The sequence below is a fragment of the Coniosporium apollinis genome (genome assembly GCF_000281105.1).
Source record: "Coniosporium apollinis CBS 100218 chromosome Unknown supercont1.109, whole genome shotgun sequence".
Classification (NCBI taxonomy): Eukaryota; Fungi; Ascomycota; class Dothideomycetes; genus Coniosporium; species Coniosporium apollinis.
In genome coordinates this window covers 2,776-17,212 of record NW_006913371.1, presented here as the reverse complement: position 1 = coordinate 17,212, position 14,437 = coordinate 2,776, and the positions used below count along the sequence as shown (strand labels likewise).

At 54.7% G+C, this 14,437-nt stretch overlaps 5 protein-coding genes across 5 annotated transcripts; 2 read left to right on the top strand and 3 right to left on the bottom strand.

The window, feature by feature from the left end:
* Window positions 1-354: 354 nt before the first annotated feature.
* Window positions 355-3,467, top strand: W97_09318 (uncharacterized protein; the record flags this gene model as incomplete). Its single annotated transcript, XM_007787177.1, has 2 exons — window positions 355-2,344; window positions 2,395-3,467. 2 exons carry the CDS (start codon window positions 355-357, stop codon window positions 3,465-3,467), a joined length of 3,063 nt encoding a protein of 1,020 aa, XP_007785367.1.
* Window positions 3,468-6,023: 2,556 nt separating this feature from the next.
* W97_09317 (uncharacterized protein) lies at window positions 6,024-6,455 on the bottom strand (the record flags this gene model as incomplete). Its single annotated transcript, XM_007787176.1, has 1 exon — window positions 6,024-6,455. The coding sequence occupies one exon, from the start codon at window positions 6,453-6,455 to the stop codon at window positions 6,024-6,026; it is 432 nt and encodes a 143-aa protein (XP_007785366.1).
* Window positions 6,456-8,875: 2,420 nt separating this feature from the next.
* W97_09316 (uncharacterized protein) lies at window positions 8,876-9,705 on the bottom strand (the record flags this gene model as incomplete). The annotated part of the gene is made up of 2 exons (XM_007787175.1): window positions 8,876-9,496; window positions 9,589-9,705. 2 exons carry the CDS (start codon window positions 9,703-9,705, stop codon window positions 8,876-8,878), a joined length of 738 nt encoding a protein of 245 aa, XP_007785365.1.
* Window positions 9,706-10,094: 389 nt separating this feature from the next.
* W97_09315 (uncharacterized protein) lies at window positions 10,095-11,712 on the bottom strand (the record flags this gene model as incomplete). The annotated part of the gene is made up of 2 exons (XM_007787174.1): window positions 10,095-11,419; window positions 11,472-11,712. The coding sequence occupies 2 exons, from the start codon at window positions 11,710-11,712 to the stop codon at window positions 10,095-10,097; spliced, it is 1,566 nt and encodes a 521-aa protein (XP_007785364.1).
* A 1,217-nt stretch (window positions 11,713-12,929) lies between these two features.
* Window positions 12,930-13,675, top strand: W97_09314 (uncharacterized protein; the record flags this gene model as incomplete). The annotated part of the gene is made up of 2 exons (XM_007787173.1): window positions 12,930-13,186; window positions 13,243-13,675. 2 exons carry the CDS (start codon window positions 12,930-12,932, stop codon window positions 13,673-13,675), a joined length of 690 nt encoding a protein of 229 aa, XP_007785363.1.
* Window positions 13,676-14,437: the final 762 nt, after the last annotated feature.

The following is a 14,437-nucleotide window of genomic DNA, read 5'->3' as shown; positions in this document are numbered from 1 at the left end:
CTCCGTGAGCCTCCGTGAGCCTCCGTGAGCCTCCAAGCACGCAATCGCCACGTAGCCTTCTTCACCGCTGGGCCCCCCAAGTGAAGTGTGCGAGTGTGCGCTGCTGACACAATCCATCTTCTTCAAGTCACGAGGCTGCCCAGAGAGCGCGCGCCTCCGCCGTCCCGCACAACGTGGACCACAAAACTCCGCAGGGACTCGGTTTCATCTTTTATACATACTCCTCAAGCTGGGCCAATTATACGGCATGCGAACATCTGTATTCAAGCCAATCCTGGAACTAGACCCTCCTATCCAATTGACAGTACTACGACCGACAGAAAGCGTCCCCAGCCGGGACCTCAATCAGCCAACATGGACGCCGCACCCCACATTCCTTCTGGCGCAGATTCCAATGCCTCGCCTCCACCACGAACCTCCGCGCAACCGCACACGCGCACTTATCAGGCCTGCATACCCTGCAGACGGCGCAAGGTCCGATGCGACCTCGGCCCCGTCGACAACCCTCACGAACCGCCTTGCGTGCGATGTAGGCGCGAAAGCAAGGAATGCTTCTTCTCCGCTACTCGCAGGAAGCGCAAGTCTACCGCTCCCGGCGAAGAGTACGACGAGGCCGACCTGTCGGATTATGAGATTCGCAACGGCAGGAAACGGCTCAGGTCTGCGCCGAACGATGTCACGCCTCCGAGCGCGCGCCGTCCGGAGCCGATACAAATCTCCCAGCCAAGCATAGAAAATACGGGTGGTCTAGGCGGCCAGCAACCTCTCACACCGGGCGGATCAATAGGCAGGTACCAACCACTCCGCCGGCCGACGGAAAACCAACAGCAGCCAAACGAGGAGGAAGACCAGCAAGTGAGCAACGAGGCAGCGTCGATTTTGCAAACGAAAGAGGTGTTCAGCGGCCATGATGCTTTGAACCTGTTGTTCGAGGCGACGCAGCAGCAGAACAACGACTTTGGACACCACAGGACAGGAAGTGCCGGCAGTATGCACCGCCCTTCAACGGTCAGTGCGACAACGCCAGGATCGCAGACCATGTTCACGAGTCCCCGAGACCACCTCCTACGGACCTTCGATCCCCGTGAACAACCTCGTTCTGCTCCAGAAGCCGTACTCGACCCCGCCATCACGCGAACCTACACCAATGGCACGGGTGTGGCAGACGAGGAGGCAACCTTCCATCAGGCCATCAAAGCGTGGTCGCGCTTCCGCTTCGTGCGCGCTGGGTGGTTCACCGCTCGGGAAGGCATCGCCTATATCGAATACTTCTACCAGTACTTGTCGCCCTTGACTCCCATCGTGGTACCGGACTTCCGCCATCATTCTACCCATGTCACTCTGCTCTCCGAAGAGCCAATGCTGGCCGTCACGATGCTCACCGTCGCGTCGCGATTCATGAAATTAGCTGGTCCGGGCGCTTCATCTCGCCCGTATGCTATACATGAGAAGCTCTGGACGTACCTCCAGGGCATGATCGACCGCATGATTTGGGGTCAGGAGCAGCATGGCGGCGGATTCTGTGGTGCCGGCGCTCAGCCGGCTGCTGATGTCAACCCATTGTCGCGCAAGGGACTGCGAACCCTGGGCACGATTGAGAGTCTCATGCTGCTGACTGAGTGGCATCCTCGAGCGATGCACTTCCCGCCGCATGATTCTGACGACGATCTCTTGCTTCCAGAGGACAATGACGTGTTCACTGCCAATGGTCTCCCAGCATTCGGCGAGCCGCCAGAGTTGCTGAAAGGCAAGGGCGGGCAGAGGATCGACAGCTGGCTAGAACCCTGCTGGAGGAGCGACCGCCTGTGCTGGATGCTACTTGGCAATGCGCTCGCACTGGCCTACGAGATTGGTGTCTTCGACGAATCCGGCGAAGCCGAATTCCAGCACGAAAACCAGAATGTTCCAATCGAGAAGGTTCAGTCCTACTACCGGCGCAGAAACCACCTCAAGGACCTACTCCTGGTCTATGTCACTCAGACGAGCGGCAGACTTGGTCTCACTTCAATGTTGCCGAAGGCTCATAGGGACTCGTCGGTCTTTGGACCGCTGGATCAGAGATCACCGTCCGCCATGGGTGATTTACTCAGATCGCCGCCGCCCTTCCAGCGAGTGGAGATGCGCGGCTCGGCGCGGGGCCTACCAGCACGGGAGAGGACGCACGACCTTGTTCTCGACCTGTGGAAACAGATTGCATCACTCATGGAAACGGGTAATCAACAGATGTTCCCGAACCGCAGGCAGACAAGGGATCTGATCAAGTCGGGCCGTTATGTCGAGCTTCTGCAGTTCTTCCAGCCCAAGCTGCGGGAATGGAGGCGCAGTTTCGAAAAGGCTTCGAGTAGTGTGTCCTCCCAGCCAACAGGAATGCTTCCCAAGCTAACACCGCCACAGTACCAACCCACATGCGACACATCTTAACCATCGAGTTCGAGTACACGCGCGTCTACCTCAACTCTCTGGCGCTACAAGCCGTCGTCGAGCGCTGCACGCAGCAAACCCCCAAGCAATCCCACTCCCACAGCTTCAACCTCCCGCACACCACCCAACCCCCCAAATCCGAAACCGGCGCCATCCCCTTCTCCACCTTGATGAAATGGTACGGCACGGACCGGCCCTACATCAATGAAGTCATCGACGCGTGCCGTAACGTGCTGCGCGTGGTCGTCGAAGGCCTACACCCAGGCGACTACCTCAAGCACGCGCCCGTGCGGACTTACTTCCGCATCATCTCCGTTGCGATTATCCTGCTCAAGACCTTCGCGCTCGGCGCGACGGAAGACGATGTAGCTATCTCGCTCGGACTCATGGACCGCGCTGTCGAGGCCCTCAGGACCTGTATCGTTGATGACGTACATGTCGGGAACCGCTTCGCGGACCTCCTCGACACGCTTACGAATCGCATACGCAGCCGCTTCGTGCGCATGGCGCCGAGCGGCGGGGTGGGCGTCTCGCGGGCCGGGAGCCGGAGTCCGATCCTAGCGACGGGGCTCCAGACGCCCATGATGCCGCCGCCGCCGTCAGGATCAGGAGGGGCGAATGGCCTGCCGAACCCTGGCCAGTGGAGCAACTATGCTGGCGTGCCGAGCAGCCCGGGGCAGGGGAACGCGGGCACAGGCGGCCGCGTGACACCCCATCCGCTCTGGGGCATCAGCACCGAGGCGTACGATCCGCAGCGCAACGACATCTCGATCATGCCGCCGCCGACGTGGAATTTTGCGAGTAATACGTGGGATTTGAACTTCAATACCAACGGAAACAATGTCAGTGGAGGGCAGTTCGGGAACGGCATGGGCGATGATGCGGCGGGGGGAGGGTATATGCCAGACTGGCTCGCCCTGCCGCTGGATCCGCTGCTGAACTCTTACGGCGCGGATGTCACGCAGACGACATATGGGCCGGATGTGGGGGGTTATGATCTTTTGGATGTGCTTTTGAATGGTATGGATGGGAGTTTGGGGGCTTAGGGGATGGTATGATGAGATCGGGGGGAAGTCGGTGGAGTTGGTGTGGGATGCGGGATGCGGGCTTTGCTTTATGCTCATCTGGTTGTTATTTGGGGGAATGGTTAATGTGATACCCTCTTGTCCTCTGGCTATGGCTGTCGAGGCTTGGCGTTTCTGATACGGGTATTGGGCGGGACTATGGAATATCGATATGTGGCTGGTGGACCGGACAGTCTCTGTCGAGGCGGAGTGGATATAGATATCTCTACTAGCAAGACATCCAACTTAGGCTGGGTTGGCCTTACACCCATCACGTGACAATTTGATGAGTAGCTGGAGCATTCTGGGGAAGCGGGACAGGCGGATGGATAATCATGTGGTAGCCTAAGACGGTAGTCTGGTAGACAGCCTTGGAAGGGAGTAAAGGTATATATACTCACCGTTGCTCTTCTGCTCCCTGGCCTGAAAGGTTATCAACTGTGCGGAGTTCCAATCAAGCATATCTGCACGTACGGAGTGGTGCCCAGTCTGTGGCAGAGAAGCGTGGAATCGTGACGGAAGGAAGATTGCAGATCTGAAGCAAGCTTCTGCAGGCGGCTGTTCGTCTTGCAACGTCATCTATCAGGGCCTCGAGTGTTACGGCCTGCAATCGTACGAGTTAGCGGATTGGAAGACCCGCTCAAGGTGTGAGCGAAGTGTGGCAACCGTAACTGCTTCCTATACATCATCTGTCATTGAGTCATCTACAAGTATAAGCCTGTATACAACCGAAGGTATTTCGTTTTACTAAGCATACCGTCTTTTACACTCATTAGCCCAGTAGCAAACATCTCATTGAAAGCCAAATGTAACGAAAACTATTATATATCGTCTCTTAACGTGCAGATAATGACTGTCCAATACATCTTTCCATTATGTTCAACTCCTAAAAGCCAACTTATAGGCCTAGTTTGCAAGGGTTTGGAGACTTCTATTCTAACATACACTTGCTCGACACTAGGCCAGCCATTACCATTTCACGGCATGGGCTCTGCGGAGCATATCAAGCCAACAACTCGATGGTCGTGGCTCCAGCGACTAATGCATGCGAAGCGTTGGCTTGAAACCTGTTAAGCGGCACATGAGATGTGTAGAACCAGGTCAGCATCCTACTTTCCCACACGGATCCTCAATCTACATCAAGCCAGTCTTCATCCGGATCCCGCTTTGATCGAAGCGCGCTCCCAGGCAATCGGTCGTTACGCATGTTTGAGCCATTTTGGGGACCTTCTCAACCGCTTAGAACCACAAAGGCCAACCTTAAAGACATGATGACCTGGGTTTTCTGGTCATCATTACCGCGCTCATTCCAAGATGCTGTGTTCGCATAGGTCACGAGCTGCAGAGGGCCTGACCAAATCCGCTCAACAGACCCTAATCAGAGATCATCTCTTCGACTTCAACTCATTTTTCGGTCTAGTAGCCCATCTAAAAGCAGTCGCAAACAATGACCATGTGGCAAATCTCGCCGCAGGTGGATCATCAGGACATCGCGTATGTCAACACGGAGTACAACACCCTGCGGGTCATTGGGGAAGAGGAGGGAGGATAGCTCAGTCCACATTCCATGGTAGAGCGGGCGCACCGCACACAGCAGTAAAACGAGAGAGGCTGACCTGTGGATCCGTGTGTTCCAGTGCAATATAATTGCTGCATAAGCTATGTATTCTCCGTGATCGCAGCTCTCAGTTGCCCCTTCTTAATACCCGATTGATCTTGTTCCCGGCCAAGATCGTGGCCCCCCTTGACAGTCCGCTTCGCCCTTGGCCGGAGGAGCGCAATAGATTCCGAAACCCCCAGCAATCGAAGCCATCAGCCCCATCCTCTACCTCCCACATAGCGTTTGACCCATAGACTGATCCCAATCCACTGGGTATCATGGTACGGCACCTGCCACAGCTGAATCATCCCACTCGTCTCTTCTTGCTGATCCAGAGCTCGTCTGCGTCTGCCTCCAAGTCAAGAGCTTTGGCATCCCACCTAGCAGCGTCTGCCCTCAGCCTCAGCGCCGCTGCCCTGCGTTCAACGATTCGTGTTCGTACTGCTGAGACGCGCTCTGCATCAGCGGACTGCGGGTTGAAGTGGGCCTGATTTCCAGTAGATCCGCTTGGAGTCGGGTAGCATGGATAAGATGGAGGGGCTAAATGGAACCGGTTCGTCCTAGATCCGGATGGAGCCGAGTAAGCTGGAGAGACCGGAAGGGCGAACTGAAAATGGTCTTCGACAACTTCTGCGGAGAGCGAGTGAGCTAGAGGGACTGAAGCGGATGGGGAAACGGAGGCTGCGGGCTCTGGATACCTACCAAGCTTGATGTTCTGCTGGTCGGTAGCTGTGGCGGGCTGCTGAGTGCCCATTTCTTCATATTTCCTACGAATAGAAGAAGTTTCAGGGCCCATTGAGGATTGTGCTAACCGCCAAGATACTCAACATTATAGGGAGGAAAATGTCCAAGGCTTTGGCTTTGCAGAACTTCGTTTCGCGAAAAGAGTGAAGGTACCTAGGTAGCACGAAACGTATAAAGACCGAGTAGTAGCGTGCTTACCGCTCAGTCTCATCCGAAGCATGACGCTTATCAATTCCGTCTATCACACGCTGCACGTCATCGATGATAACCTCAGCTGCCAGCTTGTATTTGTTGGTAGTCGTAGAGCTTTGTCGCAAGCGCACCTCCGTTTCGACAAGATCCTGCATAGTTGCGAGGCTAGCGACTTGCTTCCGCGACAGGTTTCTGAGTAGCCGCAAGAGCTCTAAGCTCCAGTTTCTTGGATCATCCTCGATCTCCGCGATGTCTCCCACCCTAGGCTTCCGATGTGGAGTCAACGTCTTTCGGGGGTGGATGGAAGCTGGAATGCGGTCCTCAATATCAGCACCCCAGTTGAGGCGGATTTCCTCAAGATATCGTGACTTGTCTCTCCGGGCCCTCAGCTGGTAGTTCGTGAGTGGCAATTGCCCATTCGATGCTTGCTCCATGTCGGTGACTGTGCAAGTGTTTTCGTCAGAGAGAATTTCGGCTACGAACCATATGGTGTAAGGTGGTAACGAGCAGGGGCTCTCAGATCACTAGCGACGTGACTTGGAAGAGATGGGACATTTGCATCTCGCTTGTGAGGAATTGCAACATGCGTTTAATTTGAGACTGATCGATAGAGCGGACGAAAGTAATGTCGACAGTTTCCCGTCAGCTGCCGTTGAGAGATCGAGTTCGAACTCTCCATAGCATAATCATAGACTTCCCTTGACGCAAGGATTGCTCAGCATATAGAGTGCGCGCAGAGCTATGAGCAACAGCTGAAGCTACTTGGGTGCAGCCGTTATCGTATTGGAATATTAAGGATTAAGCAAGACCGCAGGCTATGTAGAGCAGTCATCCACCTAAGGCGAACCGAGGAGCAGCACTTTTGTATCACGTGAATGCGTGAACTTTCCAAGTGGCTCTCTTGGCTCACTGCAGGTCTACTTTAGACCGGAATGGCATCCTAAAATGCCGAACTATTTCTCCAGGCATTGGCCAGGGGTCAAGTCTTTCATCGGAGCTAGGCCTTGCAGGCAGAGAGCTCGAGACGGTGGATACGGCAGGACCGTGTCGTGACGCCAGCTGTGTTCGATGCAACGTGCTACTGCACTCTCACATGGATGGTGGGAGCGATTCAGCCGTAATCTGCATGTCACGACCACTCCGCGCCGGGATGGTCACCAATTCCTCGTCACCAGGAATATGATCATGTCATTCGGGCACTTTGTTCCAATTGCGGGATAAACAATTTATCTTGAAACTGGGCGAACCCGCGCGGTTCCGTACTGTTTCGATCCGCTTCAATCAGGAAGACCCGTCGGCGCGAACCGCTTCCAATCTAGCGGGCAAGAGACTTGCACAGAGCAGTAGCATGTGTGTTAGTCTGGCTCGGACCTGGAGATGCATACGGCATGGTTGCATTAGACAGGACGGCAAGCCTACGAGCATCTTTGAAGAGTCCCGAAATACGCTCAACTGGAGGCTTGAAGAGCCGAATCGGACGAGGTGTAGCTCTCCCGCATCGTGTTCCGCATAGCAGTGGAGCAAGGATCGGCATCGTGGTGAGACTATCCTGTTTCTAATGAAAGGGCCTGATTCTGAAGTAATTGGATAGCGCAAGCTTTGACAATAGCCGCGTCTATGGTTAGCACCATCTAGCGTCTACGGAATAGACTCGGACACGGAGCGGGGAAGAGTAAGATGGCTAAGAAAGAGACGACTACACGATGAGCATGGATGACGGGAAGGAAAGATAGACGAAAAGTCATCAGCCAAGTCGTCCTGGACGGAATCAGGATGGGTGTTCTTTGTCAAAGCGCTCATGTACGGGGGAGCAACAGCGCTTGGATTAGAAAACCCAGTCTGGGTCAGGATATTGAGCTAGCGATGTAGATGGCGTGTCGGCATTTAGCATGCCCTGGGACATGACGTTGTCAAGTAAGATAGAAGTGACTAAGAGGCAGCTCGATAGAGTCAAAGTGTCTTGGGGAAAGCCTACCAGATCAACGGGTGGGTTTCGGATACACGGGCACGTGATGAAAACTGCCCGCGCATGCAGGGGTTGATAGCTATTCTTAAGGTAGGTATGCAGTGTTCAGCCTTATTGCAACATCTACTGACCTTCTAGGTTTTGTGAACCCAGTGCGCTGGTGCAATTCCGTGATACGAACAAATAGTCCAGGCTTGCGAGGCCAGTTGGCTCTGTTCCAAACTGAAACACTGCGAATGGCGTGGAAGCCCATCCGTACTTCTTCTTGAGAGCTCTATGTATCAGTGGCTACGATCTGTGCTACTACAGGGAGAAGCTTTGGATCTGCAGCATGAGCAATGCTATGATTGCTCCAGTCACGAAGAAGCCGGAAGCTCCTCCTCTGGTGATTCTGGGTTCATCAAGGGTCATTGCGCGCAGTCGTGCTGAGTTCTGGGGTGAGATGACTGACGTTGGAATATTGACACTCTGAAACGGCCGTGCAAACACTATCTTCTTGCTACTCTCGTATCATTTCGAGTTGAACCTTGAGCTACTTCGGTGACTTGGTGAGAAGGGAAGCATTAAGCGTTTGTGACTTATGATGTTGTTTCTTCGGCTTGCGAGTGAAGTACACGCGTTGTAGTGACTGCAGTTTACAAAGACAGAGAGAAACAAGCAACACTTCAATGTTTGTTAGGATGAACTCACGATGGATGCGCCTAAGAGCTGGCTATGAACGCTGAAGAAGAAACAGACCCGTGACGCTAAGAATATGCCAAAAGGTTGATAATGCATACGAGGACACGATCACTACGGCTGCCCGGCATGTTCGCCGACCGCAGTTAATGAACAACGTCGGAAGCTTCGTACCCACGCACGTTCCAAGCCATGCTTCTGTTCTGGATTCTACGCCCCCTCCACATCCACCGGATCCGCCTTCTGCAGCGCCCCCTCATCCGCCTGCTCCGCCCTAGGCTCCCTCATCATACAATACAAGTGTATCGCATCACCCTCATCATCACACAACATCTCCTTAACGAGCCTGAACCCAAACTTCTCATATATAGCCACATTCGGCACCCTTCTCGAGCTCTCCAAATAGCACCACCTGCCCTCCCTATCCGCCATCTCGAGCACCGTCTCCATCAACGCGCGTCCAACACCCCGCCCCTGCGCCTCGGGCAGCACAGTCACGATGTTGCAAAAATAGTACCCCCTTTCACTCGTCCATAGCTCGCCTTGCGCCTCCGCCTGTGCGGCTTTCCAGATGTAGTACCGTTTTACGTTGAGTCCGCCGCGGCCGTATGTCAGGTTCATGAAGATCTGGTTTAGCCACAGCGTCCAGGTGCTGAGGTAAAGGGGCCAGGACTGCGGCTCCGAGGGCGGGTGCGGTGGGAGCCACATCGCGGTGCCGAGAACTCGGTGGGGAGTGCTAGACGAGGGGTCTTTGGCGACGTGAAACAGGCCGTGGGTCATGCCCCAGTTGCAGCGGAGGCGGAGGGAGGCGCGGTTGCGGGTCGGGTTGAACTGGGGGGTGTTGGATGGGTACTTATAAGAAGGGTGCAATGGGAGTGCAAGGGGAGTGGATGGATGGGTGTTTGAGCAGGGAGACGACTTACCTTGGAGCGATCATTGTATATCCACTTGCTGTAGGGGTCATCCGCAAAGGCTTGCTGTATAGTGTCAATTGCGCCGTCGATGTCGGCTTCTGTCATCCGCGTTACTTCGATGGCCATACTGGGTAGGCTTTTAGGTGTTTGAGGCAATTGACAGCTATTGAAGGCCGCACGTATGTCAAGGCGGTTCCCACGGTCGTTGGGAATGTTTGAGATGCGCAATCGCTAGGGATTCGGCCATGCTGCTTGTGACACTGCGGAGCGGAGGTTTTCCGTGCAGTTGGAGGATCCACGATGGACCCGCAGATAAGCGCAGGGCTAAACTAGGCTCTTTCTGGCAGCTGTACGCGTGCCCCTTCTTCCCGAGGCCATCCATCACAACGAGCAACTTTGTATTCTAGTGAGGTGCATGCAAACTCAGGAGGCCCTGAGAACTCCGTTGAATTGGTAAAGCCGGAAGCATCGGACCATCTCCAAATCTATCGTGCCGATAGAACAAGATCCACCTCTCAGTCATCCTTCAGCACAACCCTGATGCCCTTTGATTCCATCTTTGGATACGGGACGAAGAGATCATACTTGAACTCCACGTCCTCGACAGATGTCTCGAACAGCTCCATCCTTGGACTTTGATCTCCAGGCCCGCCGTATCTCCGAAACACTGCAAAGAGACATAGGTAAAGCTCGGCGTAGGCGAGGTTCATGCCTAAGCACTGGCGTGATCCTTTCGAGAACGACCACAGGTATCTGTCGAGGCTCTGGCCTTGTTCTAACCAACGCTCTGGGCGGAACCGGAGAGGATCGGAGAAGATGGATGAATCGAGGTGATAGAGTGGCCCGGTGGTCGAGATGGGTGTCCCGGCAGGAATCTCCCTTATCTTACCCTTGTTTGTGTACCTGACTATTTCGTCGGGACAGGTACGCACCAGGCGGGAAGTAACGCCAAAGGACAGCCGGAGGCCCTCTTGGATGATCGCGGTCAAATAGGGCAATTTCTCCAGTCGCTTCCACGGCACGGACTCCTCGGTGATGGTGAATAGCTCGACCCTCAACCTCCTCAGGACTTCGGGGTCGGCCAACAGATAATACGTAATGACCACGAGCGTCCAAGCGGTCGTCTCAGTCCCCGCAACGCTCACAATCTCCGCGTCCTGCCACAGTCGGTCGACCGTCTTCTCCGGTGCAGGAATATTGCTGGTGAGGATCTCGTGAAAAACGGTCTTGTGTGTGAGTGTCCCGTAGTACTCGCTTTTCTCCTTGACCTCCTGGATACGCCCTTTCATGTCTTCCTGGAAGACGAAGAACTCGCGCATGCCGGGATTCAGCTTGGTGACAAGCCAAGGCGGGAGCGAGTTTAGCACCGGCATCATCCACTTGAAGTACCGTGCCGCTGCTCCCATCTCGTGCACTCCCACCATCATGTCGAAGAACTTCTTGTTCAAGTCGGGCATATCCAAGTAATTGTTCGACTTGGCGAAGGCATACTCTGTAATGACGTCCGCGGTGAAGGCACTGTAAAGCAGTGAGATGGTCAGAGGACGCCCGGTCTCTCGGTAGTCCTGCATCCGTGCGAACATTCGCTGCAGCGTGGTCTGGATGATGGGTTCGACTCGTCGTACATTTTCTTTGGAGAAGAACCGACCCATTGCCCTGCGCCGCATCCGGTGCACGTCGTGATCTACCGTTGCAATGGCAGCTTGCGGCGCCCCGAAGACTCTTGTGGCAACCTCATACTTCTCGCGCCGCTTGCCGCTGCTGGCCGTGAATACTGATGACTGGAGATAGTCGGCGTCGTAAATGTGGATCTCATCAGGATTGATGCGAATGATTGGACCTTGATGGAATATGAGCAATTGCAAACGCTGGATTAGACTCAATCAAGTCACCATGTTTTGCGTGCCATTCTCGGAGCTTGAACACAAACTGGCCCCTCTTAATCACATCGTAGTAGAACTCGCACAAGTGCGTTGCTGCAGCGATCTTCGGGCCGGGGAATGCTGCGAGTGGGCTGAGATATAGACGATATAACAAGACAAGCAGTATGTAAGAAAATATGCAGACACCGACGGTGAAGAAGGCCTGCCCTGGGGAGGGAAAAGGGACAAATGCAAAGGATTCGACGCCCATGATTTCTATGGATTATCCACCATGGGATGTACAACGAGTACGGTCTTGGAATATCTCGTCACTACGTAATCGAGTCTTGTAAGTCACCCAGACGATACTTTATCGAGACGTTCGTAGTAGAAATGAGGAGATATATCTGCTTGAGCGGTAGAAGCGGGACTGGGAAGACAGGACCTTCGATCTCGTTTCAATGCAGCTCTACTGCCGTTTTAGACATGGCCTGAAGGCTAGCCCTTCGAGATAGGTTTAGCTTTAGCAAGCATGCGCGGTGTATTGTATGCTGGCGGTTCAGATCCCATACTCCGTAAATCAAGACCGATCTCTCACCAAAGTCCCCCCATGCGGTGTCAATGAGCTTTGTCACCTTGTCTTGAGCTCGCAGGAGACGGTCTTGTCTTCCGAGTTTCAATTCTACTGCTCAAGCAGACAAGAGAGCTTTCTGCATGGAGCTACCCATTCCTTTCCGTTAGCAGACATGATTTTACCGCCAGCCAGAGGTCCCTGGTGTTAAATCTCCTGCTGCGAAGATCGATGAAGGCAGCTTATGTATGTTGATAAACCGTCGAACGTATTCGCCCACCCGGCTGGATCCATGGCCACTAGATGCAGCAATCTCACCCTTTCTGCATGCAGGCTCCCGTATGCGTTCGCATGGAAAGGTCGCAGCTGCTAACGGACGTGCCGATAAGGTAAGATGGATACCAACGTCGCTCTGATCTCTCCGCCGTGGACACAGCAGCGGAAAAGCGGCGGCTACCGCAGCCAACGGGCTATTTCTGTGCTATCTTAACCCAAAAAGGGTAGCGCCAAGAGTTTGCGGCTGCGGGATGGCGCCAGACCCGACTGCCGGTCTGCCTCGAAGGGCTGAGCGAGTTGGAGGGCTCTCGTGACTTCGAGGCTGAGCAAAGTGGTGGGACGGATGGATTGCTCAGCCGCCCCCTTCCGCGAGTAGGTACCTAACTAGAGTAAAGGTGGAAAAGAGGCAAGTACTTAAGAAAGGCGATCTTTCCTCTCGTCAGTCATTCATCAGCCTTCCATCTGTGTCCTAGGTTTCGTTCTATCGCGCCAGCCTCCACAATCATCCCCAACATACGTCATCTATACTCAGCCTCATCTCGGATTGCCCCTCACCACAAGCCATAAGCATCGCATCTTACTCCAAGCCTAACTCCACCACAACACCGCGACAAACAACTACTCTATCTACGCATTACATGATGTCCGGATACTACGGTTCACCCGCGCCTCAATACGACCAATCCGGCTATCCGCCGCAAGGCTACCCGCCGCAACAACAACCTCAATACGGCGCTCCACAACCTCAGTATGGCGCTCCTCCACCCCAGTATGGCTACGACCAGCAGCAACAGCAGGTAGGCCAGTACGGCCCGCCGGTTCAAGGCGGTTTCCAGCACGGCCAGCAACCTGGCGCTGCCTCAGATTTCTACTCGCAAGGCCAGCCTCAGGGTCAATAGTACGTCTCACTCTTGCTTTTCCAAAAACTTAGAGTTGGATCTGACATAGACACAGCGGCGCACCACAACAGCCCTACGGCCAACAACCCTACGATCAACAGGCTTATCCCTCACCATCTCACCAGTTCCCCCAGCAAGGCGCGTATAACCAGCAGCCCTACCCAGTGGACAACAACAGCCCTTATGGCGCCACGGACCCTGCCGCCGCACAGGATGGCGAACGAGGACTGATGGGCGCGTTAGCCGGAGGCGCCGCTGGCCACTTCGGTGGAAAGAAGGCCGGCCATGGGCTTATTGGCACACTGGCCGGCGCATTCATAGGAAGCAAGCTTGAGGACAAACTCAAGTACGGCAAGAAGAACGATCATCATTCGCAGAGTGGCTACAGCAGCCACGGATCGAGCAGTCACGGCCAGGGCGGATATGGGCAGCAGGGGTACGGCCATGGCAGTAGCCACACATATTATAGCGGAAATGGAAAGTACTGAGGCAGGCACCGGGATGGCAGAGCTTAGACTTTGAGTATTTTTAAACGCGGTCTTTGCAAGAGCTCTGGGACTCGGATCGGGAGGGGTGCTTTCGGATTTTACACCGGCATATGCGGGATGGAATAGGAAAAGGCTATGTCAGGCGTTTGGGTTAGTAGTCGATGAGCGGATGAATGAATGAGATGATACACAGCTAGCTCACCTCAAATAATAATCCTCGAATGACTTCAGACCGGGATCCTGCGTGCACAGCTATAGCTACAACTAGAACTTGCCCGTTACTGAAGCCTGCAATGGCAAAATCGGCGCAATGGCTTGGAATGCGTCGTGCTGCCTCGCCGCCTGAAGGAGTCGCCGGAGTCACCGCCAAGCCCCTCGTAGCTCCATCCAAAAAGTTCCCAGCCCGTCTCACACACTGTTCAGCTATCCATCCGCTCCCAACCATCTTAGCGGCCACGGATAGTATGGGGAACAGAGTGACCAGACTTTTAAGGCTTAGCGGCTTGGCCGCTTGGCGGCTAGCGTGACCACCTACCCCCGCCGCCGCCGCCGCTGCCGCCGCCGCCTGCGAGGAGCGTAGCGACGCAGCGGCGGCATCGTTCCTTTCGCGAAGCGACAGCATCCTGTCGCCGTAGGCGACCCGACCACCAATCTTCTATAGGGGGGTGCCCCCCCAAACCCCCCCGGCCTCGCTACGCTCGAAAAGTACTTTTCGAGTGACTTTTAAGGCTTTGCGGCTCGGCGGCTCGGCGGCTCGGCCTG